General features: G+C 40.7%; 1 protein-coding gene across 4 annotated transcripts in view; it reads left to right on the plus strand.

The window, feature by feature from the left end:
• Positions 1–26155, plus strand: part of LEF1 (lymphoid enhancer binding factor 1) — a 145733-nt gene that overhangs the window by 70568 nt on the left and 49010 nt on the right. For 2 of the 4 annotated variants that reach the window (XM_073571985.1, XM_073571983.1), the window contains exons 4-7: positions 24–165; positions 2548–2638; positions 14666–14788; positions 15897–16059. In XM_073571985.1, the coding sequence (XP_073428086.1) occupies positions 24–165; positions 2548–2638; positions 14666–14788; positions 15897–16059 (519 nt within the window). The remainder of the gene's footprint in view (positions 1–23; positions 166–2547; positions 2639–14665; positions 14789–15896; positions 16060–26155) is intronic. The other 2 variants (XM_073571986.1, XM_073571984.1) reach the window with 1 other exon arrangement.

Raw genomic sequence — 26155 nt, forward strand, 5'->3', positions numbered from 1 at the left:
TATTTCTTCTTTTTTTTCCGTTGTTCTTACAGTCAAACAAGGTCCCAGTTGTGCAGCCGTCACACGCAGTCCATCCCCTCACCCCTCTCATTACGTACAGTGATGAGCACTTCGCACCAGGAGCCCACCCTTCACATATTCCTTCAGATGTCGGCTCAAAGCAAGGTATGGATTATTGCTCTGGATTGATGAAACATTTCTTCTTTACTAGGGGCTACATAAAGCTCTGCATTACAGAATATATCGCCAATCAGTGGGACGGGACTACACGATTCCTATAGTGCCTCTAATGTTAATTGATTTCTGCTTGCTCCATGTTACTTTAATGTCTGTGCGGAAAGAATAAGAGAAACGTTGAAATTATAATCTTTGATAATATATAGCTAAAAGCAGTAATTGGCTCGTCCGTTAACAACATACATACTTACAAGTACAACCTGGGACTCATTGCAGCATTTCTTGGTCTGCAAGTGTCAAAGACCATTGTGGTGTGGCCTATGTTCCACTATCGGACAAAGCAACCAAGTCTTGTATTACAGTAAAAATCTTTTTATTTTATTTTTTTTTTTCCCCATCGGCTTCGTTCTCAACCTGGACTGAATTTTTATTCTCAATTTATAGGTAAAATCTGTTTTCAAATTTTGCCATTTCCAGGATAGGAAAAAACAGTTGGTGCTCATAAAGTTCTATGGAGGAGAACTGTAACTGTTTCTGGAGAATTTATCTTTCCCTCTACATAGAATTTTAAAAGCACCAACTGTCCCCTCCTATCTCATAAATAGGAACATTTGCCTTTATTGAATACAGATTTTACAAGTGATCAATTCAGGTGCAGAAAGAAGCAGGTTTTTCTGACAAGATATATTACAAAGCTGATTATTTTCCTGTGTCCTATTGATTTATGAAATGAAAATCAGAACAATAGTTACGCTGTGTTTTGTTTCCGAAAACAAAAATATCTAATAATTAGCATTATTGCTCTTTAATAATATAATTTTAGATCCTTAACACGGTTGCCCAATATTGCTGTGGGGAAACTTCTAATGAAAACCCTCGACATGCAATTCCTTTCCTACAAGGTATATGTAGGGTTTAAATATGGCCTAACCATAAAATAACCCAAAATCTAGAACTGAATGAAAGAAAATGAAGGGGAAAAAAAGTGTTTGGCATTCACACATGAGTATTTTATCAGCATTTGTATGCAAAAATCGAGAGTGTTTCCAAAACACAGAACCAGTGTCAGTCTTTCAATTCTAGTTTTCCTCTGATTGTTCCACTTCTGGTTTCAGCATACAAACATTGGCCAAATACTGAACGTGTGAATAAGCCCCTAAGCCTGGCATACCTTAGGAGCATGTCTAGCCTCCATGTGATAGTGGGGGGATATTACTGCTGCTGAAAACTGCCTTTCCGCCTGAAAAAATTACTGAAATACTCAAAAGCTAAATACTAAAAAAAAAATGATTAACGGTAAATCCAAATTCATCTTTAATATGAAACAATGATAGAAAATGTATTCAAAGTGACAGCAGTCATCAAATATGCAAGAAATAATAGGGGTTAAGTGTGATGCTAATGCCATTCCCCTTCTTATGTGAGTGTTGTGCTTGAGAACTATGGTACAGGAAAGCTGGCATCCATTTGGGAAGGGGATTAGATGTTTGTGGCAAGGTGTTTGGTCTACTTGTTGTAGGGTTTTCATTCCCGGCACAGTGAAAGAAGATGTGCAATTTCTTAAGGGATTTTTCTTCATATCATTTTTTTTTGTTCTCCAATAAGTACTACCAATGCGAAACAGCTTGACCTTGCCGCCCAAAGGCGTCAGCTTGATGAAGGGCTTAGTAGAAGCTGGAGTGACAATCGGGAGCCAAGTGAATCATATCAAGAGTGAGCATTAGAAGCCTTAAAATGATTCATAATTAGTCACTGATCCTCTGTGGTTGGAATGGAAAGGAAAAAATGTAATGCAACCTTTAGGGAATGTAAGTTAATGGACAAGCCCTAATGTAATGTACCTAATCTATGCTGAATTTAAGCCTAATTTAGGCACCATATTTTCTGTATTTCTCAATTTAAAAGTTTCTATTGAAACAACAATAACAGAGAAAATCCAAAAGTACAATAATACAATATACTTTCTCTGGGATTCAGTGTGAAGCGTATCTCCTTTTACCACTGGGCCAGGGTGAAACTTAAGGGTTAAAATCGAAATCAGAAATTGCCTAAGCACCTTATAAATGTAAATTTCATGGTTATTGCATTATGCATGCTGTTCATGTATATTTTTCCTCATCCATCAAAAAAATAGAACAGAACTGGAGGACAGTGACTAATCCATTGAGGGCTGAGAAGGAATTAATGTCCTCCGGGGTAAAATAGCAGCACTTACCACTTCTTTGCACTGGAACCTAACATTATTTGTCGTACATTACATTTACAGCAAGAAAAAGAAGTATTGATGTGACTGTCCTGTGACCCTGCCTACTGACATATACACATGCGTATAGACTGTGATAAGGATATAACATTCTGCTTCATTACCAGGCATGCACAGGCATCCGCAAGCCCCTGACCTACCTACTTTCTACCCGCTGTCCCCTGGCGGTGTGGGCCAGATGACTCCTCCTCTTGGCTGGTGAGTTGTAGGGACAGACTATGTATTGATGTTCTACTCTCATTACTATAGTGTTACATCAAAGGTTTCTGACATGACAACAACAGAAAAACTGTGTTTTTGTTCTGGAATCTTCCAGAAAGTTGATGAAATTGTCATATTATATAGCACTGTGTACTTACAATTGCTCATTTTGAATTTCTACCTAGTTAATTATTTTCTTTTCTCTGCTCCTATGTAGAAAAAGGAAGGATCTTTTCCCTGCATGAGTCATCCCCTTGCTCCACTCCTGACCAATCTGCTCCCTCACCCCCCCACCCCCACAGACTATCCTATACACATGATATTTGGTATTTATTATCGAAGTTTGCGTGCATGGGTCTGACATTTTGATGAGGGAGTCTGTTTACAGAAATCTAGTTTTTTCTGTCACCGGCTATAAGTCGACATGTTTACCTGGTCAGCAGGCTTAGGTCTCCTTACCCCTCTTGGGTTTTTAATTGATTTCCAGTGGAGTGGGTAATTTATTCTTGACCCCTCTTATTACTAGAAAGGCTTCTTGGTCCTTTGCAGCTATAACTTCCAGTTGAAATTACCCAATACTTGTTGTTGCTGCTATACATATTTTTGAATCCAATATTTTGTAATAAATACGTTACTAAAAGTTATATTCTCTAAATTTGCTCAAGATACACATTAGAGGTTACGACGAGCTTTCTAACAGTGCTTCTGTAAGAGAGTAGACCTCCATTTTTATTTTTTTTTCTTTTATAAATCAATAATACACTTGAATATAAGAAACTTTTGTAATATATTTTCTAGGAGAAATTTGCGTCTTTCTCCCCCTTGACTGATATTTTATCTAAATTTGCAGGCAAAATCTGTATTGATAGAAGACTTATTTTAACGTTACTGAGATAGGAGATGGCGGTTTGTCTTCATAAAGGTGTATAGAGAACTGTACCTGTGGTTTCAGGAGCGCTTGCAGCAGGAGGTCTGTGTCGCCTCTAGCTCCCCTCTCTATGGGAGAGCCATCTCCGATCTCAAAAATGGGAAAATCTGGGTTCATTGATTATAAATTTTACCCAGGAATTGAGAGTGAAAGATTAACTCGTGGGGCTAAAGTAGCAGATTTATCTCCTATGTGAGATATGTAGCGCAGCTGCTTATTTTCATGTCTACTATTAATTTATAAAATAAAAATGGAAACTGTTAAGTCTTTAAAGGCGACATATAACGTGGATAGTTCGCCTGTACTTTAAACCCAAAATTGACAAAAAAATAGTGTTATTTCAGCTCACAGTATTCATAGGGAGAGCATTGTCCCCACTTTCTAAACAACTTGGCAGAAGTTGAAGGCCACCATGTACCTGCGAGTATACAGTACACAGCAGCCATCCATCCCTGGTGAGAAGGGCAGGGTCACGGACATGGCTGTGTCACCCACAGGAGCTTTCACAAAGCTTTGTTAGTCGAAAATGGCAAACATGACTGACTTTGCACTAATGCGTCACCTCAAAATTAGGTTACCATTCCATTCCCAAGTCTGAGGCAATGAAGTAGCAAACCCAGTGATGGATGTCATGGTGGAAATAATTGTTCTTTAAATTCAAATAGGAATCCTATTATATTCAAAATGATGACAGATGACACGCAATAGAGGTTTTACCATGCTGACGGCACATGCCAACAATCGTCTAGCGTTTTTTTTAAAACAGAAGAAAGTCGAAAAAGGGTCATTGGCGGGTAGTTTAGGGCTTGGTTTGGCAGTCCAGGACAGAACTCTAAACACCAACTGCCAACATCAGTGTTGGTATCTATGCACCCTTTCCATTTGCCCTTTTGGTACTAGTTGAGCAGACAAACTTGGAAAGATAAGTCTACTGTCCAACTTTTTCATATAGCCCTGTAATATTAATGTTCTCATTCCTCTTTTAAGATGTCATCACACAATTTATGACTTCTTGCTAAATGTCTGACAACTGAGGTGAAGATTTTACAGCTTAGTACATAGTTTGTGCAAGTCTAGTTCAAGTTCACACACTCTTCTGCATTGCTGTGTCAGTGTGTACAAAGCATAGAGGACTGCTAGTGAATCACTCCCGTCTGTGATTTAAGCCCCTATGCACATCACTCCCTCTGCTCCCTGCTTATCATGATTGCTCAAAAATGATCTGTCTGTGGTGGAGTGGGATGAGGTAGAGAGGATGCTGGCCATATTTATCGAGTAAACCCTGACCCACTAAGCAACGGAGCAGTCTTGTGGTTCTGCGTGTCCTTGAAAGTACAGTATTTTTTGCCTGGACTGATTGTTGTGCTGAATAAAGGTGACGCATAGCTAGATAGCTGTCACCAAAATCCTTATTCAGGTATGCCAAGAGCGCACATGTTCTCAGCAGAAAGGGGATGTCAGAGAGGTGGATTGCCTCCCATGAGAATAAAGGATTGGGCATAATGCATATTTCCACATATCCAATCTCTCATCATGGTAAAGTCTGAGCACTCTTATAGACATTAAATGGTTAGCCAGCCAACATTTTTCTTGTGTGTGTGTGTGTGTGTGTGTGTGTGTGTGTGTGTGTGTGTGGCCACCTTAAAGTCTCACTAAACACAATTATGTCAGGAAATTACAATCATAAAGTGAACATATATTTCCCTTAAAACCAGATATTTTATTATCCCTATTATAAAAACACCTAACCCAATGTGAAGGGTAACAAAAAGAAACCCAGATACATACAATACAAAAAATGCCTGCCAAGACCCTACAAAATGCCTATACTGACTCCTTCCTTGCCGTGGAGGTTGGCACCCTAAGAAACAATTGTTACATTTCATATAGTAGGTTTAACTATCCAGGTCCTAAAACACAGCACAATTCTCATATAATATATTTATTTATATGAGAATTGTGCTGTGTGTGTTTTAGGACTATTTTTATCATATACCTGCCATTGATACATCTGGCTGTTTTTTTTTTGGCATGTGTTTTTGTTTTTGTCCTTTTTTTTTTTTTTTTTTTTTTTCTGTCTGCCAATCCTGGATAGTTAAACCTACTATATGAAATGTGATATTGTATAAGAATCTATTCCTTTCATTTTTTCTTTGCTATATTGCTTTCCCACCTATATTTATAGGGTTATATCAGGGGAGAGAGGGATAGTCCACGTTGAGTGGGGGAGCCATACAATCATTTCTTAGGGAGCCAACCTCCACGGCAAGGAAGGAGTCAGTATAGGCATTTTGTAGGGTCTTGGCAGGCATTTTTTGTATTGTATGTATCTGGGTTTCTTTTTGTTACCCTTCACACTGGGTTAGGTGTTTTTATAATAGAGATAATAAAATATCTGGTTTTAAGGGAAATATGTGTTCACTCTGTGTGTGGCCACCTTAAAGGGAAAGTGACTGAGGTTGGCTTGACATGATGACAGGAATGATTCTATCCTGATATTATATTAGTATTGCTAATTGAGGGTTGTTCTACATATGTTCACCTTCCCTGACTGTGGTCCACTGTTTCTTCTGACACCCATCCTATCAGCTATTCAGTCTTACATAGCTGCATTGTATCTTCAGATTTAAACTGAGCAAAAAATTATTAGTCATTTTTACACATGGGCGGATATGTCCTTGCTACAACCTGTGCAAACACTCAGGGGCCCAAGAGGTAAAGGGGCCTAATTTCACTGCCAAAGGAGGTGGAATTGTGCATTATGATGAGCTATTGGACTGCAAAGATCCCATATACTGTTGTTGCACTGGGGCCTTCTTCTGTCTGTGTCCGCACCTGTTTTTACACATCAGATAGCTGGCAAGTAGAGTTGAGCGACTTTGGTCGGATCGGGTTTCATGAAACAAAATTTGTTTCAGATGAAACTGGTCCGACTAGGGCAAAAAAAAGTCGGAGTTTCGTCCGAAACCCGACCCAAATGCAAGTCAATGGGAAATAAAAGTCGGCATTGAGTGGATGACATTCATCCACTCAATGCCGACTTTAATTCCCCATTGACTTGCATTGGGGTCGGGTTTCGGACGAAACTCCGACTTTTTTTGCCCTAGTCGGACCAGTTTCATCTGAAACAAATTTTGTTTCATGAAACCTGATCCGACCAAAGTTGCTCAACTCTACTGGCAAGCACTTGTTAAGCTGACGGTTATTCTGCCGACACCTCAATACACAAGCACACTCCTCTCCACATGTGTAAATGTTTGTATAAAGGAAAAGGGGAGTTAGCTGATGTTACTATTGTTGCAAGCTTAAAATCTTTGACTAACTTTGACTCCATTTATATACCAACTTTAATCATATTTGCTTTACTACTGAGATATTGGATCCCTATCCTGGGGCCATGCTGTGTAGTGAGAGTAAAGGAAATTGCCCCAAGCATGAAATAGATATTGGTGACTTTCTGGTCTGTATTCAATTTCACCAGGAAGAAAACCAGGTGATTTCCAAGCACTGTAGACATTTACATTTTACAGGGAAACCATACAGCTGCATTGTTGTTGTTGGCTGGTCTTCACTTCAAGGATAGATGTACAATTTGTCTGGATTTTATTAAACTTTTACTGAAAATATTATCTTACCCCGATTTTTCCCTATTGAGCATGTATGCGTGCAATAAATGCCAAAATAGAAAGAGCCTCATGTGCAGTGCTGACAAATAGTGCAGATGTCCTCCATAACAACCAGTTTCTGGCTTTCATTGCTTTCATTTTATCAGTACAATGATGACTTAACTCTTTGGTCTTGGCAGCGCCTTATTGTTTTTTGTTTACACTGAGAAGGGATACGACCTGTAATACTAGGCAAAGTCCTTGGCAAGAGTGGTGCCTTTTCTGGAATTTAAGATTCTTATGTTTTTTTTTTTTTGGTTTTTTTTTTAATCAAAGTTCAGATGGTAGCCTAAAAAAGTATCCAGTCTTTGAAATGAAGTGGACAAGACACTTTGTTACCAGCAGACACTGCAAATAAAATTAATTTGCTCGGTCTCTTTATTGGGAGACACAGAGAACCATGGGGATAGTCTGCTGACGCTATTATTACACTCTGAATTAAAATTGGCTTCTCCCCAGTAGGCTATACCTCACCTGCTAGCATCCGGCTCCCTCAGCTTTGTGTAGTGTCAGTTGGGGCAAGGTCTGTCTCAGACTTGTGCTAGTCATAAAGCGTCAACTGTCTCTCTTGTATGTTCAGCTGGATCATGTTGAGTGTAAATGGGTGTAATTGTGCACTCTGTTTTACCCATGCAGAGACTGATGGTAACATGATGTGATTGTGCAGTCTATATCCTCTCACATCAGTATGGCTGGACCAGAGTACCTAGACCACAAGGAATTTGGAAAAGTCCTACAGAAGGCAAAAACGCAGCGGATCTGCTCCGCCTGTGGTAGATACGCCCATATCTCGACTATTCAGGATAGCCACCTTACCTCCTGTTGAGTTAGCAGCACTTAGCTACAGACTAGTTACGTCTGTTTGTGGGGTCTCTAAGTCTGCTTTTGATGCAGCAAGCTTTGCAGTCTGCCTGGCTTTCACTGCTACTCGAGTATCCAATGCAGTTACTGTTTGGGTGAAGCATTTACGTTGCAGTATTCTGGCTGGTTTCAAGAAGGCGGACCTTGTGGATATTGTAGATCAGATCGCATAGGCAGATATTTATGTTTGGCATGCTTAGATGCAGCTGAATGCTCTGCCGAGGCGGCAAGCAATTGTGTTGTCATTCATCATATTTCAAAGAAGTCGCTTACAGGTTTACCCTTCTAGGGTTCTTACCTGTTCGGTACTAAATTGGATAAGATCATTGCTGACACCATGGGAGGGAGAAGCACCCTTCTCCCTCAGGCCCGGCCTAGCCGTCCATTTAGTAGATGGGGAGTTAGCAATTTTGCCCCTTTTTGTCAGTTTACTGCATCAGAGATTTCAAGTCGTCAGGTCAGACCCGGAGACTCCCAGAGGTCAAGGAGATCATTCTTTTAAACCCACTGCCGCTGGGCGATTCCTCAGTCCGGGTGCTAAACCCTTTGGTTCCAGAGGCAATAGAGGAATTAACATATGACGGGCACCCCCCACTCAAGGATTCTTTCTGGTTGGGTAACGCCTCCTCTCTTCATGGAGGCAGGTAGCAATTTATGGGTCAGAGAGGTCGTCTCTTCTGGCCACTACAGAATAGAGTTTGTCGTTTTCCCACAAGAATGTTTTTTCAGATCTTGTTCCCTCTCAGCATAAGAGCTAGTTTTGACCAAGCAGTAGTTTCCTTGCTTCAAGCCAGAGTAATCATGAGGGTTCTTCCTTCAGAATATTTCAGGGGGTTCTATTCTTTTATCTTCTGTTCTGTCTAAGGAGCCATTCTTTCACCAAAATGTAAAGTTGCTCAATTTAACAGTATGGCTGTTGAAACCATGATTCTATGGGCAGCAGGTTTGTCAGAATTGGTAAGGAAACCATGATCTGGGCATAAAGCCCTCCTTGTTGCACATCTATCATCGCCCTTGGAGATCTTCTTTTGCCGGTGTGAGTCTTCTAGAATTTTTTCAGTGTCTTTTTCTCTGCCTGTACTGCTCTTCATCTTGCCGTCAGGTATTGAGTCAGAGTTGGCGATTCATTCTCTCAAGGGACAGCCTTGTCTATCTTGTTTCAGAGAGATGTGTACTCTAGACCTCAGGTCAGGACTTTTTTCTTTAAGTCAGGGGTGGGGAACCACAGGCCCACCGGGCCATTTACGGCTTTTGATGACTTTTTATCCGGCCCCCATGCAGATTCTCAAGGACTGCAGTGCTTTGGCAAGGAGCTGTATTTTGATTGCCACCAGCTTGTTAATTTCTTCTTGCACTGTGAGCACACCAACACAGTGTTCACTACTGAACACTGAAGGGCATGCAGTGAAAGATTTACGTCCTGACACCAGTGCCAGTCAGGATGTACTTTGTGGGCGGAGTTTGTACGGCCCCCGAAGGATGGTATAAATATCCAAATGGCCCTTGGCAGAAAAAAGATTCCCCACCCCTGCTTTAAGTAGTAAAGCATTCTAGACAACCCTATCTGCCTCCCCTTGATCCATGGGGCCTTAATTTTGTATGGCAGGCTCTTAAGTCTCCAGACTCTCCACCATTTGATCCTCTCAGAGAGATTTCTTTCTGCCTTTCATCTTGCCTATAAAGTAGCTTTACGTATAGCCATCACCTCTATTAGAGTATCGGAGCTTCCTGCTCTCTCTTATCAAGCTCATTTCCTTATCCTGCACTAGGATATGGTAGTGTTGAGACCTGTTCCATCTTTCCTCCCCAATTTGGCTTTAACGTTCCACTTTAACAAGGACATTATCTTGCCTTCCTTTTGCCCTGCGTCTTCTCATCCAATCGAGAAGGCTCTACACAAATTTAATTGTTGTCAAGGCCATGTGATGCTATTTATCAGTCATCGCCCCATTTAGACTCTCTGATTTCTTGTTTGTCACAGCAGTTGCCCCTCACAGGGGCCTGGCCGCCTCGAAGACACCATTTGCTCTTTGGATTAGAACAGCCATTATTCAGGCTTATAGAGTGAAAACCATGAGCGGTGGGGGCTTCTTGGGCATATCGACACCAGTCATTGGTCCTGCAATTCTCTAAAGCAGCTAATTGCTCAACAGTACATACCTCCTTCAAGTTTTTACAGGGTCCATACCTTTGCTTCTGCGTATGTAAATCTTGGTAGGAAGATTTTACAGGTAGTGTCATGATCCAGGTTGGATGATGACAGTTAAAAGCACAGGTAACCTTTTTTTTTCCTTAAGCTGTGTGCTTAAGTTTGGTTTAGCCCCCGGTGGCCATTTGGATTATTACACAGTGGTGTATTTTGTTCTAGTTTGCCCCCGGTGGTAGTTAGCGTTACTACACGGGAATCACTGGCAGGTGTGATTCCTCTGGCGTAACTATAAAGGTGTGTCATGTGCTCTCACTGGTGTTGGTGATAGTGTTCATTTCCAACCATCCTTGGTGGAGAAAGGAGCTAGTGAGAGTTCCTTGCAGCACAGTCAGAGTCCTGGTGTGGAAGGAGTCAGAGGGGATTTCCTTGCAGCTCTGACAGAGCTTGGTGGCAGCTATTCAGGAGGAAAGCTGCATTCTGGTGGTGGACTCTGTTGCTGGGAGCAAGAGCAACAGAGCAAAGCTAAGTGGTGTTTCCCTGTTTGTGCCTTTCCTTTATGTGTGTTTCAGTGCAGTGGTGGGATTAGTCTCTGCACCGGCCATTTCACTAAAAGGGGTAGGTGCAGGGCGAGCTAGGGTTCTTAGGTATCCTGATCTGCGCCCGGTGCGGAACCGGCCTAGGGATCAGTAGGAGTGTAGAGACACTGACTCGGGGGAGTGCAGGAGGTCTCCACGTCCCTGTTCCCTATCGCAGGGCCCTCCATTGTAATTGTTTCCCTGGTGTTTCCCTTTATTATTTAAATTCGCCCTGCTGGAGGCGGTGTATCCAGTTTCACATGTATTTCTGAAATTCGCCTGCTGGAGGCGGTGTATCCGGCTGCACTTCTTATTATTCGCCCAACTGGAGGTGGTGTGTCCAGGGTCGCGTGTGTCATATAAATTCGCCCTGCTGGAGGCGGTGTGTACAGTCACACGTTGACCATTACAGGTAGCAGTTGCTCGGGCTTTGGCCTGAGCAAGAGTGCAGAATTTGGTAGTAACAGTATATATTATTAATTTTCCCACACCAGGGGCAGCTTTAGGACGTCCCATGGTTCTCTGTGTCCCCCCAAGCAAGTGACTCAGAAATTATATTTGGCACTCAACGGAATCTGTTCTTCCGTGGGAGACGTGGCACCCACACTTAGTTGTCCGGTTGGGTGTGCTTTTGTTGTTTTCTTCTTTCTGGGTGTAAATGAATTATTTTTGTCCAAATGCTTTAAAGTTTTTTAATTCTCCTACTGCTTTCTCACTAAACTGAGGGAGCCTGAGGCGAGCAGGCGAGGTATAATCTGCTGGGGAGGACCCAATTTTAATTTAGAATGTAATAATAATGTCAACCTCCAGGTGGCAGCAGATTATCCCCATGGTTCTCATGAAGACTGTTGAGAAACAGATTTTACGATGAGTACACTTTGGCAAGAGCTTTAAAGCCCCCTTCTCACATAGCGAGATCGCTAGCGATCTCGCTAAAGCATCACCGATTTTGTGACGCAACAGCGATATCGCTAGCGATCTTGCTACATGTGACACGTACCTGCTACCGGCCCACCCGCTGGATATCGCTGATCGCGCTCGAACGTCCTGGGCCATTTCTTCTTCGGCGTTCCGCTGGCGCCGACTAGCGACGCATGGACGCAGGCGGAAGTCATCATCGCTGCCGTGTGACAGGTAAGAACGACCGCTGACTGGCTGCTTCGTCGCTGGTGAGATCTGCCTGTTTGGCAGCTCACTAGCGACCATTTAGCGATGCACCAGCAATCCTGACCGGGTCGTATCGTTGTCGGGATCGCTGGTACATCGCTAAATGTGATGGGACCCTAAGGCTCATAGTGAGGTGTCTTAAGTGCAAAATGACTTTAGGATAGCTCTAAAATGGTGTATTGTCTTAATCAGCCAACCACTTGAATATTAATTCCCTAAATCAATGTTTTCACATGTGATCTGTGACCTACTGGGGTTTCTTGAGGACAGATTTAAGAAACAGTGGCCTGAAACATCAACATATGAGTCTTTAGCAAGGATTGTTTTTCTAGTATCATATATATTGGTTATTTTGGCAAATATTCATGATGTGTCTACACTGATATAACAGTAAATTGTTCCAAAGTGTTGGCCCCATAGGTTGAGCTGTTTTTATTTAAAATCAATTCGATGTTGATACTTCTCTTGAGTAGACTTTTCTGGCATAGACATAGATTTGTGGGTGAACCAGATGGTTTAAGACATCATCCTAGTCATTTTAGCACAAGTATAAATTTTCTCCAACAACAGCAGCGGCACAATATATAAAGGACGGGTAAGACAATCTTCCCATTTTGACGTAAATAGGAATAATTCTGACATTCAGATAAATTTGGAAAAGCTCTAAAAATTTCCCGTAAAAGTTTCATTCTTGTCCGGGTGTACTTTCTCTGCCTTGCAATAGAACTGTGGCATGCAGTATTCCGTAATATTTTCTTATTAATGTATCGTATCGGAGACTACTTAGCCTAGACTCTAAAAGTTGCCAAGTCGTCTTGCTTACATGATAAATATACCATAACAGCAGCTTTCATTGGTTCCTAATGTGTTGTGGAGAATTTGTTACTATAAATCTTTTTAAATGTAATGCACAAACGTATTAATGTAGCATATAAAGTGACTCACGGAGAATGAGCTTTATCAGATTTTCTAAATCTGTGCCCATTATATTATGGGAATTGTCTTGTTTGGAAAATCCAAAATACCATCCTGGAGCATGTGTGTTCTTATTGAAGCATGTGTGAGCTTATTGATTTCAAGGAGCACTATGCATTCATTAATTGCACATTGAAGGGAAATGAACACTTCAGGGTTTCATCGCAGACTGTATCTGAGCATGAGGGGTGCAAGCGGCAAAATAACCTGTAACCACCTTTTTTCATTTTTTTTTTTTTTTTTAAAGGATTGAAAAAAAATCCTTAAGGCTATGTGCACACGTTGCGGATTCTGCTGCGCTTCTGGCCCTGCGGAAATGCAGCAATTCCGCTGACATGGTACAGTACAATGAAAGCCTATGGGTTTTCAAAAATGCTGTGCTCACGCTGCGTTTTTTTCCATGCGGTTTTGCTGCGGTATATAAACCGCAGCATGTCAATTGTTTGGGCGGTTTCCGCAGCGGTTTCACACCTTTAACATAGTAGAGGTGTGAAACCGAAGACCAAAACGCAGGAAAACCGCAGGGCACTTTACCTGCGGTTTTACCTGCGTTTCCGCGTGGAAAAGCCCGCAGCGGAATCCGCAACGTGTGCACATAGCCTAAGTGGGCATATCACAAATGGCACAAGACAGGGGATGCTATGAAGGATTTAGAAGCTTCATACTGACTTTCTAGTACCTTATTTGCAGGTGTACGTAGACATTAGCATCTGGATTTAATGGTACATGAAACAGGCATTAAGTGGATATTGTTTGGTACTGTGTCAGTATTCTCATTGTATGCTACATTACAGTACATGCGTCCTATGCTAGGTTGTACTAAATTTTCTGAATGCCAAGGTTTCCATGTGACTTCTAATTGATGTCTTGTAATGACTGAGTGTAGCAAATAGAAAGTCCAAAACTTTTAGCCCTGCAGTCTAGAAGGAGTGGCAAACTTGCCTTTTCCCCATGGGTTGGTTGCAGCTGGGTTCTTGCCGTTTTTATTGCATTTTTATGAACATGCTGTTGTTAGAGTATTGTGTGTAATACATATAGGGGATTATTGTAAAATTATTTTTTATGTACTATCTCCTCCACAATTGTCCAGTACAATACATTATTACTCCTTCACCGCATGCTTTGTATCACAATGGTCTAAAGTTTATCCCTACAGTATAATAGCTGACAATCAAGATGTCTAATCTTCCACACTAGAATAATCCCAATCCTCCATTTCATGCCTGTGGCCTGTTCTCCCCAGTAAAGACAATTCGCTAAGTGCAGGGATTGTCAGCAGAGCAGCATTATAGACGCCTGCAGCTTCTAAAGCCATTTTTACATGAAATCTGTCAATCAATAACCCTGTTTGAACTGAATTGATTGAGCCAAGTCGGCTAGGAATGAATCAATTATTCTGTCTGAACTATTCTTTTTAATATGTTAATCCAGTTCAAAGTGGAAAGCTCTTCTAATCAAAAAGGAAACACAATGTAGTCTAAGCAGTTCAAAGCACACGCAAAACAATAATACTTGATTTCTGAATCCTGCATGTTAATTTGTGTCTATCTGTATCCGTTATAATCCCAATCATCACAAATGTTTTCTTGCTTTCAGGATACATTGAGACTTTAGTCTGATCAATAATAACTATTTCAATACTTGAAGAATTACACTTGAATTTTATTGGCATTTAATGTACTATTCTTTCCTTATCTATCTTAGGTATTCACATCATATGGTTCCCGGTCCACCAGGTCCACACGCAACTGGAATCCCTCACCCCGCTATTGTCAATCCTCAGGTTAAACAAGAACACCCACACAATGACAATGACTTAATGCATGTGTACGTATTACTTTCACTGTAGGCTATGCAGTGTATTCAATACAGTTCCGTGCTCGCATTTTATAGCAATATCTGAAATTGTGGACCTCGATGTAGCATGTAACATGCTTCCACAAATATTACGGAATTGTGTTCTTCACATATATAAAAGTGTAAGAAAATCAAACCTATACTCGCCTTTCATAGTAGTGGCACTTCTCTCCTTTTGAAAGCAGTGGCACTTCTCTCCTTTTGAAAGCAGTGGCACTTCTCTCCTTTTGAAAGCAGTGGCACTTCTCTCCTTTGAAAGCGGTGGCACTTCTCTCCTTTGAAAGCGGTAGCACTTCTCTCCTTTGAAAGCGGTGGCACTTCTCTCCTTTGAAAGCGGTGGCACTTCTCATTATTCTGTTCTGTTTTCGCCATTGGTCTCCTGGCATCAACATTCCAAGGAAGGCATTACATGACCACTGCAGTCAATCAGTAGATGCTGATTGCCTGCAGCATTCACTTTGTGAACATGAAGAGACTGTTCACCCAGAATGTAAATGCTTCAGCCGATCAGCGGGTCACACAGTACAGAATATAAAGGAGAGCTGTGCCAGTATGGTAGGTGAATGTTTTGGGTTTTTTTTTTTTTCTTAAACCACACAAGTTTGACTTTAATAATATTGAGGAACCCTTTTAAATTGGCCTTTTGTCAATATATGTAAACATGTATCTAATTTATTGTACTAAACACTCATTTATAGGGCAAAGGGACCTTGTATATACCCTTCAGTGCCCTTAGTGCCGATACATCTTAAACCTATACTTAAACTGTTGCTTTAAATTGAATGACTGAAGTGGCTGTGGAATTGGTTGCCAAAAATAAAAAAATGATATGCGACCTCGTTGTTACAGCCTGCTATAGAAAATAGTAAGAATTGTGAACACTACCATTCTACGTAACAAACTCTGAAGTGAAAGTGTCTGAAGGCCTCAGATTGTTTGGGGGCTGGTGAGAATGGCAGAGAAAGAGCTGTTTTACGTAATTAGTTGCAAATGTATATAAACCCATTAATTATGGTATATTTATTCATTTGCTCTTTTGTCTGGTTTTCATCTCAGTGTGTCCTTCTTTTCCATTTAGGAAACCTCATCATGACCAGAGAAAAGAACAGGAGCCAAAAAGACCTCATATAAAGAAACCGCTGAACGCTTTTATGTTGTATATGAAAGAGATGAGAGCGAACGTTGTAGCAGAGTGTACGCTTAAAGAAAGTGCTGCCATCAATCAGATTCTCGGCAGAAGGGTGAGCTTTTGGGGTTTCTTTCTTCTCCTTTCTACTAAGCTGTATTCTGCTTTACAAAATACTGATTTCTGCCCTTGTGACACTTGGATGTTCATTAAGGCTTCTTACACAGTTTTTTGCAGTTTCTTTTTTTTTGGCTCCTAAAAAATGCTACAAAATTTTGTAGCATTTTTGTGTTCTCATGATTTTTTTCATGAGAACACAAAAATAGGCACAAAAATAGCACATGTTGTATTTGAGAAGGAATGCCAAAGATGCAGAAAATGCACCAAAAGTGTGAAAAAATGCCACCATTGCCGCACTCTTTGGGGTTGTTAATATTTCCTTATTGATGAATCGCTAACATCTGGTCAAAGTTTTTTTTTGTTTTGTTTTTTTTACTGCAAAAAAAACCCTGCAGAAAAACGCTTGGAAACTGTGGGGCTCCTCCCTCCCCCCTTAAACTTTCATGGTTGTTCTATCACTTGGCAACCTGTAAAAACAGAATAAATGAGGAAATGAACGGTCAGTGCTTGGTTCACCTCCGCTCTGTTACATGTCCCCGAAGTATAATTTATCATGTACCAAAAACAAAATTGCTTCACAAAAATACTTTGTACTCATTCCAACAAGATATCCTGAGTGCTTCCTGCCTTGGTAATGTTTAGGCGTTCTATTTACACCACGCTTGCAGAAATTCTAACTTTTACCCGAAAGACTTAGCTCTTCTTAGGCTGGTTTCACACTTGCGTTTTTTTGCGCTGCATTTTTGCGCATACATGCGCATGCGGTTTTTTCCCTATATTTAACATGGGTGCGCATTGTCATGCATTTGTATGCGTTTTTATGCGCATGCGGTTTTTTGTAGTGTGCGCCCAGGCGCACAAAATGCAACCTGTTGCATTTTTGGTGCGTCTGACCTGTCTAAAAAAAAAAAAAAAAAAACCGCATGCGCACGGAATTCCCCCCAAAACACATTAAAGTCTATGGGAGCACTGTTAAAACCATGCACAAAAAGCAAGAAAACGCCTTAAAAACGCATGACGCAGTTTTTATGCGCGTTTGCACTGCGCAAAGAGCGCAGTCCAAAAAACGCAAGTGTGAAAGTAGCCTAAATAGTGAAAAAATAAATTGTCACTCAATGCCACTTACATGGCTAGTCTGTAACGCCATGTCTCAATCCATAAGGAAATTTTAGGAAATTACCGTATTTTACAAAGGACCTTTCACCAAATTATTCATGTTGGACTGGACACACAATGTAATAGTGGCTGCAGAGTGGAATATGTTGTGTTTTGTTTTTTTCTTTAACTTCGCCTGCAGAGATATTGGCAATCAAAGTACTTGGAATCTACGGTAATAATTTAGTTTTCTGTACATCTACGCGGGTGTTATCAGACCGTTTTCACTGTTGGCTTGTACTTCTTCCCTTTTTATGATGTTGGAGACAGCAGCACTCCGTAGAAAGAAGAACCCCACCTACAATAGCTCAGAACAGGTTTCTTGGTGTGCCAGACCTCTGTCATCCAACTCCGACCTCGTGCATGATTAGAAAGTGCTCGGAGTAAGGATACCGTTACACCTAGCGACTCACCAGCGATCCCGACCAGCGATATGACGCGGTCAGGATCGCTGGTGAATCGCTAGGTGGTCGCTAGTGAGCTGCCACACAGGCAGATCTCACCAACGACATCGCAGGGGTCGGGGGTCGCTACTTACCTGTCAGACGCGGCGATCCTGCGTCCTCCCGCCCGGCTCCATGCGTCGCTCGTCGGCGCCACAGGAAGCGCCACAGGAAGTGACCGACGTGGAATGGTCCAGGACCTTCTCGCGCGATCAGCGATAACCAGCGGGGGGAGCCGGTTGGAGGTAAGTATCACATGCAGCGATATCGCTAGCAATATCGCTGCTACGTCACAAAATCGGTGACTTTACAGCGATATTGCTAGCGATATCGCAGTGTGTAACGGGGGCTTTAGGCATGTGCATGATTAGAAAGTGCTCGGCGTAGAGCAGAGATGACAAAAACCTTTCAGATAAGATCACGGCAGTCCTTGTTGGGGGTGGCAGCGTAGCTGAGTTTAGCAATTTCATATTTATATATATATATTCAAAAGCTAATCTAAGAATTAGCCAACAAGACTTTTTTTTTTGTGGACTTTTTATACTAATATTGTATTTCATTCTGTAGTATATCACAAAAGTAAGTACACTCTTCACATTTTTATAAATATTTTAGATTTACTTGCCAGCAGTTTAGACATGTTGAGTTACTTAGAGGGCACCAAATGCACACGGCTATACAAGCTGTACACTGACTACTTTACATTGTATCAAAGTGTCAGATCTTCGGTGTTGTCTTCAGTCCCATGAAAAGATATATGAGAAAATATTTACAAAAATGTGAGGGGTGTACTCACTTCTGTGATATACTGTATGTATAAAAAAAGTGAATCAAAAAGTTTTATAAAAAATTGTGTCTTCCTACTTGTATACTGCACCATAGAGGGAGGCTTTGTGGTTCGCTTTCCCTTTACTTCAGGAGGTCATAGGTCCTCTTTAACCAGTTTAAGAACAGACCAATTACCCCAATTCATGACGAGGAACATTTTAGTTTATTTTTTTATACATGTGGTTTAATGGGGATTAATTTTTATGTCACTGTCATATTCATTTTTATTTTTTGTTGCTGATATTAGGTTATATAATTGGAAAAATGAGTTGGGAAAGTCTGCTTTTGTCCCATTTTTTATTACCACACAAGACCACTGAAATACATTTTAATTTATTTTTTTTTCACCACTTCTGTACCAAATATTTTGATGAATACTTTTTTCATGGAGGCGGAGCTAGTAACAGCATTTTGGATTGACAGTGGCAATTTTTTTTTAACCTGCTATCTTTATTTTTCATTAATTTTACGCAATGTGCCAATCAGAATCATAAAGAAGAGGAAGCATTTAAATATTTTTATTTTCATCTTATTTCTCTCGTAACTGGTCTGGTATGCCCCAGTTAGAAGTGAAATGCAGCTTCCTGGCTGCATAGGCGAGGTATGTGGGTCTCCTATGACCCAGTGCCCTCCATGTGCATGTGACAGCTGTGTATGGAGCAGGAAGCGCCGTCAGTGCTTCCTTTCACTGCATTCTTGGTTAGCGCCGTGTATACAGTGATCAAGAATGTACAGTATGTGTCTTCTTTATGGGGATTCTCTGTGTTTGACAGCTGGAACCCAACTTCCGTAGCTACACGATCGGATGTAGCTATGCTCCTATGTAACGACGTTTTAGAACATCACTGCGGAGTAGGAGTGGGACCGCCAGATTGTTTAAAGTCTATGGGCAACCGAAAAACCAGTTGAAGCAACATGAACTTCACCCAATACAAAGATTCTGTAAATGGGCAAAACCAGTGTTCTTCCTTCGGTACAAGGTTGTGTTACTGTGCTCCGAATTGTGAGCAAATTCCTACCAACAAAAATCCCCTCTGATGTCAATCTAAGTAAACTATGCAATTGAATTTTTTTAGTATTTGTTTCTTAAAGAGGACCTTCTTATGGAGTGCACTTAAGAAATGCCCAGATGGCTGCAAGCAGAGTTTTCAGAGTCTTCTCTGGATGCATGGGATTTCACCCGTCCATCACAAATGCTACCAATCACAGCTCCGCATCCGATTTAGCAGTTTATCGCTCTCAGAAGCTGCCCATCTGTGATTGGTAGCATCTGGAATGGAGGAAAGAAAGAATATGCACCCAGAGAGGAGATAAAAATGGACTCGGGTTTTTAAAAGATATTTAACTCAATTTTTTGGCACAAGTGACAAGTCCTCTTTAATCGCTAAATTTCACTGATTTTGTTCACCTAGCCAATATACAGTTATGTGCAAAATAATGGCACAAGGCAACATGACTTCATCCAGTATATTTATACTGCTCCATGGTGCCTGGCATATGACAAATGGGCCCAACTCCATAGTATGAAAAACATACCCAAACCATTATGCTTGCACCTCCATGTAGTCTTCACAGTGTACTGTGGCTTTAATTCAGTGTTTAAGCGTCATTTCCTAAACTAATAAGACCAAATAAGAATTACATTGTTCTCGTTTGTCTATAGGATGGTTTACCACTTCTCTTTAGGCCAGTCAATGTGTTCTTTTACAAACTGTAACCTTTTAACACGTTTTATTCAGCAATGCTACTTTCCGAGGGTTTCTTGCAAATAGTTGGCTTTCCGTAGGCATCTTCTGATGCTTGCAGGACTGACAGGTAACTGAAGATCTTCTTTAATCTCCATGGAGTTAATCATTGGATGCTTCTTTGCCAGTCTTGTGATTTTTATCATCTATGTGGATGGTAGTATTTCTTTTCTTACCTTGTGTTAAACGTACATATTTTGTATATTAATTTATTCAGGACTTCTTACCAGATGCGGTGCACCAAATAAAATGTCACAATAATTCTTATACAAAAACAGAGGTATATTTGATTGTCCACCAAAAAGAATCACTGCAGTAAATATAAAATATGTAAATTAGCCCCATTGTTAATCCATTAAGTTGGTTGCAGTGCTGGATCCTGTGTAGAAGTTTTATCAGCTGCCTATTCATGAGTGTTTAAGTTACAGTAGGCCACAGAAGCATGTGTTGGCTGCTGAATGTAAGAGACCCCACAAATGAGAATTAAAGGGAGACGCCTCCCCGAGTGTTATATGGTAATATGTCACCTTGGTCTGTCATTTTATAGAATTTTTAAGCTTACAGTATAGCATTAACACTCACCCATGCTAAGTATACCACATGTAATGTCATTACATGCCCATTCCATTAAGATGAAACTATGTACAGTACAGAGTTAAGACTGGAAATTAATAATATGACTTGACATAATATTTAACACCATGTGTTATGGATTTTGTTTGCCAATTAAAAGCATTGGAATTATTTTTAGCTAATTATTTTTTGCACTTCTATGTTTTCCCCTCTCCAATCAACATCTTGATAAATTATTTCTCCTTTGGTAAAATGTCTGGAACGGACCACTTTACTCACTTACCAAGGGCTAAACCCAGCAGGTCAAAACATCCATCTTTAAATAAGGGGCATACGGTAATTGAAGTATGTTTCTTCACTGACTGAAAGACCTCACTAATTGAACTCCGCACTGCTGTTATATAGCACTCCCCCCTTTCATTAAATGAGTCAATTATACCCAATTAGCCCGGTCATGTCATGACTTAATCCTATTGGTTGTCCATTACTCGTATACACCTAGTCATGAATTTTGTACCATGTTGTATGATCTTTTCTGCCAAAAACAGTAATTAAACATTAGTGATGTTGGACTGCTATTATTTGGCACATAAACATGTGCTTAAATGCTAGAAAACTAGAAAATCTTATTTCAACCTTGCATGTATTGTGCTTTACAAAAGTCAAAAGTGTAGGTGCTGATAAAATCCAAGTTCCTGATGGCAGACAAACACGTAGGAAACCAGTAAGCTTGAATTATTTTACTTTTCCCCCTGGACTCCCCTCTTTGTCTAAGTGAAATTGTACCTCTGTAATGGTCATGTTCTCTATGATGCTTTTATTTCGGAGTTGTTTGAACGTCCCAGCAATAAACTGCAGAGCTGTTTTAGTTGCAATCCTCCTTCTAGCGCATTTCATGGCGTCCCTAGGGCACCATCGAATGGACTATGCAGCTCCCTGACCTGTAGTTTCTCTGAGACCTGTTGTGTTATTTCCAATTTTAAGTGTTCACTGATCTAACTGTGACCTCTGACCTACAGAGAACATTAGTTGCAAAGTTCGTTATCTATACCTCGATGGGTGAACTCGTACCACTGGCTAAAAAATGGGCACCAATCAAGAGAGAAGTCATAACTCGTATAGCTTCATTCACATTGAGCAATCATTGGCACTGTATGTGAATACTGCAGTTATTTGTATACTTTATTGTCCTCACCACAGCCGTGTTTACACAGGGCGATGTGCTACTGAAAAACGAGAACCTAAACTCCGTGAACATCACCAGTGAAGAATTAGTTTTTGTGATTCGTCAAATTCCTGATTTTTCATATGCCAGGGTTTCTAAGGCGATGTGCCCACGATGAGCTTTTGGTGAGTTTTTGATGCTGCATATTTTCCCTAAGTCAAAAACACGGCGTTCTTGCAGTTCCAGCAAAATGGATAGGATGTATAGAAATCTCAGTATAAACTGACCTGTGGTGCATGTTTCAAGTCCACAACGTCAATTTATATTGTGGGTACGCTGAGTTTTAGGTACAGATTTTTCTCATAAGCTTGCCTTAGATGCAAAAAAAAATACATAGGTAAAAAACGCACATGCGTTTTTCTCAGCGTAAAAGCATCAAGAACGCATTTAGTCCAAACGTGACTGTATAAAGTTTTGTCAAACTAAATATTGAGAATAAAGCAGCTTCATTTAAGGATATGCCAACAAGAGTAAAAGCGCAGCGCCAAGCAAAACAATAAAAATGCATGTGAAAAGAACGGAATCAAAAATGCAATGAAAAAATAAGTAATTATACTTAATAGATGCACAGAATTTGCAACATCAAAATCTCACAGTGAAAACGTGATACATGCTCCACATTCAATAGTATAACATCAGTTTTCTGCTGATACGCAATAATGGGGTTGTCTGATCTTAATCGACTACAATTGCAAAGGGGTTGTAAAAGCATGCAATGTTGCAATTTATCTTTTATTAAGATTCTTCTCCATTCCACAGAAAAGTGATTTTTAATTGTATTGTTTATTGCTCATTGTCGAGGTTACCAGCCACCATGCAGTCTAGCAGTGGTGGCTGATCTCCTAAGCAAGGAGCGTAGTTCTTTCAAGCTGATTTGCTGTACTGCTATACAACTTGGGAGTGTTGCTCTGGAGCTGGCCCAATTGCTGCATCTGTCCAGCATAACTTCTCTGATGCTGTAGTGCTAAAAGTACCTGTAACATCGATGTCCAGTCCTTCCACCACAGAAATCTGTATTCTATTCAGCATACCTGCATCTCCACATCCAGACTCCCCTCTGCACTTCCCAGGCGACGACAGTTCCTCCTTCAGGCGACCCCCAGTAACGGAGACACAGTCCAGGTTAACTTGAACACTCTCTTTACTGAATACTTCCCACGTTACATCCACAGTTGGCACATCATGATATTAACTTGGTTCCTCACCTTTCCCTGCTTGGCTGTCACTCCTGTGCAGTACACGCCTGGATTGGATGGTCCTAGACTGCTCCCCAGTTCCTTCCTGGCCTGACCTCATCATGACGACAATTCCTTCTGCCTGCTTTGCCTCAGACTCGAAATCATCAGTCACCTGGTTTGGTTGCCTCTGCTAAAGCATCCAGCCCATCTGTACCGATTTCATCAAAGCTCCAACTTCCTTCATTTCCTCAGTCCAACTGACATCTTCCCTAAAAGTATCTGCCCAGGGATAAGTCGCCACATTTTTCCTTTCCTGGCCCACTGCTATGACACACAGTGACTGTGGGTAACGTGGGCTGCAGTACTTTAACGTTACGTGGCTGCCAAGCTGTCCGGGCCTATAGCCCATGTGGTCCCTTGGGTGCCCTGGCCCCCCCGTCTGACCTAACTTCCTAGAAACTTCTCTCTTACTACCTGGCACCCCCTCCTACAATTAACCTTCTATGAACAACCTATAAACTATACCTACAAGGCCCACTAGTGTGCCCCCATCTAGTGGCCCACAACAGACCTAGACTTGCCCTATGTATAAGAACTATATACTAAAGTGCCCTCCCCTAAGGTCCCCAAAAGGATGCACTTACCCTAAACTGTACATGAACAACAATATACATCACTTGACATTATATACAGTATAACACTAAGAATCGCAGTCTCCAAAAGCATAGTAACACATATATAAATGTGGCAATACCAAAAGGTGAGCGGTAATATATATTCCTATGTAGCAGTACCGCAAGCATTCATCATAGACATTATCAACATTTGAAAACAAAAAGCAAAAAACACAAATATCCTAAACTAAAAAGTAAAAAATAAACTGCAAATAATGCATAAAGGTAATAATAATAAGGGTATTTAGTAAACATAATTTTGATCAAAATAATGTAAAAGCCATCCCGCCACGTCATGGCAACCCTTGTGGGACAGTCCCTGCTCTAGTATTTAAAACCTTTTCACTTGCCAAGTGACATGAATGTGAACAAGGATCGAGCGACTGAACCACTAGTAAAAGCTTAGGCCAGACAGGATGGTTTTCCCAGCTCAGAAAGAGGGCGGTCATACCCTTATATGCACAGAATGCACAATAAAATGTTATTATCAACATTTGCAACAAGTACACATTAACAGATCAAAGGCAATTAGGTTCACATCCTTGCTTCCCTTTCTCTATCTCACCCCCTTACACTAGCAAGGGCTGACTCCCTCAAACTACAACTGCAATTCTGGTCAGTTTGAAGAAGAGTATCTTTGCTTTATAACGAAAGATGGACTGCTGCTTTATCTTTTGAGCCAGGCTGAGATAAAACCTGTCAAATGGACTCTGTCAGCACAAAATTACTGTTCAAACGAAGTCTGCCGCTTGGTGCTTGACGACAGGTCCAATCATGTAAATGCGATTTCCCACCAGCGTGTTTTCCCTCTTTCTCCACCCCCTTTTTTTTGATTGACAGCTCTGGTTTCATAGAACCTGGAAAGGATGGCGATAGCATTCACAAAAATAATAAAAAAATAAAATGGTAGATAAGCTTTAAATATTAGGTTGTGTTCCACTACACAAGAAATAAAGACTCCGTTCGATGAGCAAGGCAAAAGTCATAGAGTTCATCAAATAGCTGACGTCAAAGATAATAAAATATTCTGTTTGTTGGAGAATAATTAGATTTTTGCCATGACATGTGTATGACCTATGCAATATAGAAATCCTCATAACTATAGTTATACCATAGGCAGATTTGCGCAAAATAGTCAAATCCCTCATGCAAGAAATATATAATAAAGCCTATATCAATCAATTAATTCAAAATATCAAGCTATTAATGAGCCCTAAAAATACTCCCTTTTAGACAATCCTATCTCTTCACCTTGCCGGTCTAACTGTTCCTCTGTAATTTGGACCCTTGTATCATCTTTCTCCCACACTCCATGCTATTAGGACACTTTATATTTGGATTTATAGAGTTACTGGCCAGTGATTTGGTACATATAGCTTTACATGAATGCCTTTATTTATTATAAGGTTGGCTGGATCACACACTTCAAGCACTTTTTACCTTTTATGTCCTCTTGTGAGCAAGATCTTGTCTGACTTGTTGAACTGTTATTCTGTAATGTCTGATATTATTTGTATATGTCCGCACTGAATTGTCTAAATTCTAAAGTGCTACAGAATGTGTTAGTGCTATATATTACATGATCTTACTAGAAACCAAAGAAATGGCATAATTGTTTTTTTAATGTACATTGTGTCTTAATTATTGGAATAAAATACAGTTGTGTGAAAGAGTTTGCCCCTTCCTGATTCCCTATTATTTTACCTCCTAAATCTAATAACTGGTTGGGCCACCCTTAGCAGCAGCAGCAACAGCTGCAGTCAAATGTTTGCAATAACTGGCAATGATCCTTTTACAATGCTCTGGAGGAATTTTGGCCCACTCATCTTTGCAGAATTGTTGTAATTCAGCCACATTGGAGGGTTTCTGAGAATGAACTGCATTTTGAAGGTCATGCCACAGCATCCCAATCTGATTAAAGTCAGGACTTTGACTAGGCCACTCCAAAGTCTTAATTTTGTTTCTCTTAAGGCATTCAGAAGTGGAGTTGCTGGTGTGTTTTGGATCATTGTCTTGCTGCAGAAGTGTGCTTCAGCTTGAGGTCATGAACAGATGGCCGGACATTCTCCTTCAGGATTTTTTGGTAGACAGCAGAATTCATGGTTCCAAATCCATTTACCACAGCAAGTCTTCCAGATACTGAAATGTTGTGTTACTTATATGCCAGATGTAATGGGACATACGCCTTCCAAAAAGTTCAACTTTTATCTTGTCAGTCCACAGAGTATTCTCCCAAGTCTTAGGGATCATCAAGATGTTTTGTGGCAAAA

The sequence above is a fragment of the Dendrobates tinctorius genome, unplaced genomic scaffold (genome assembly GCF_039654945.1).
Source record: "Dendrobates tinctorius isolate UK_male_01 unplaced genomic scaffold, ASM3965494v1 ptg000030l, whole genome shotgun sequence".
In the NCBI taxonomy this organism is placed as follows: domain Eukaryota; kingdom Metazoa; phylum Chordata; class Amphibia; order Anura; family Dendrobatidae; genus Dendrobates; species Dendrobates tinctorius.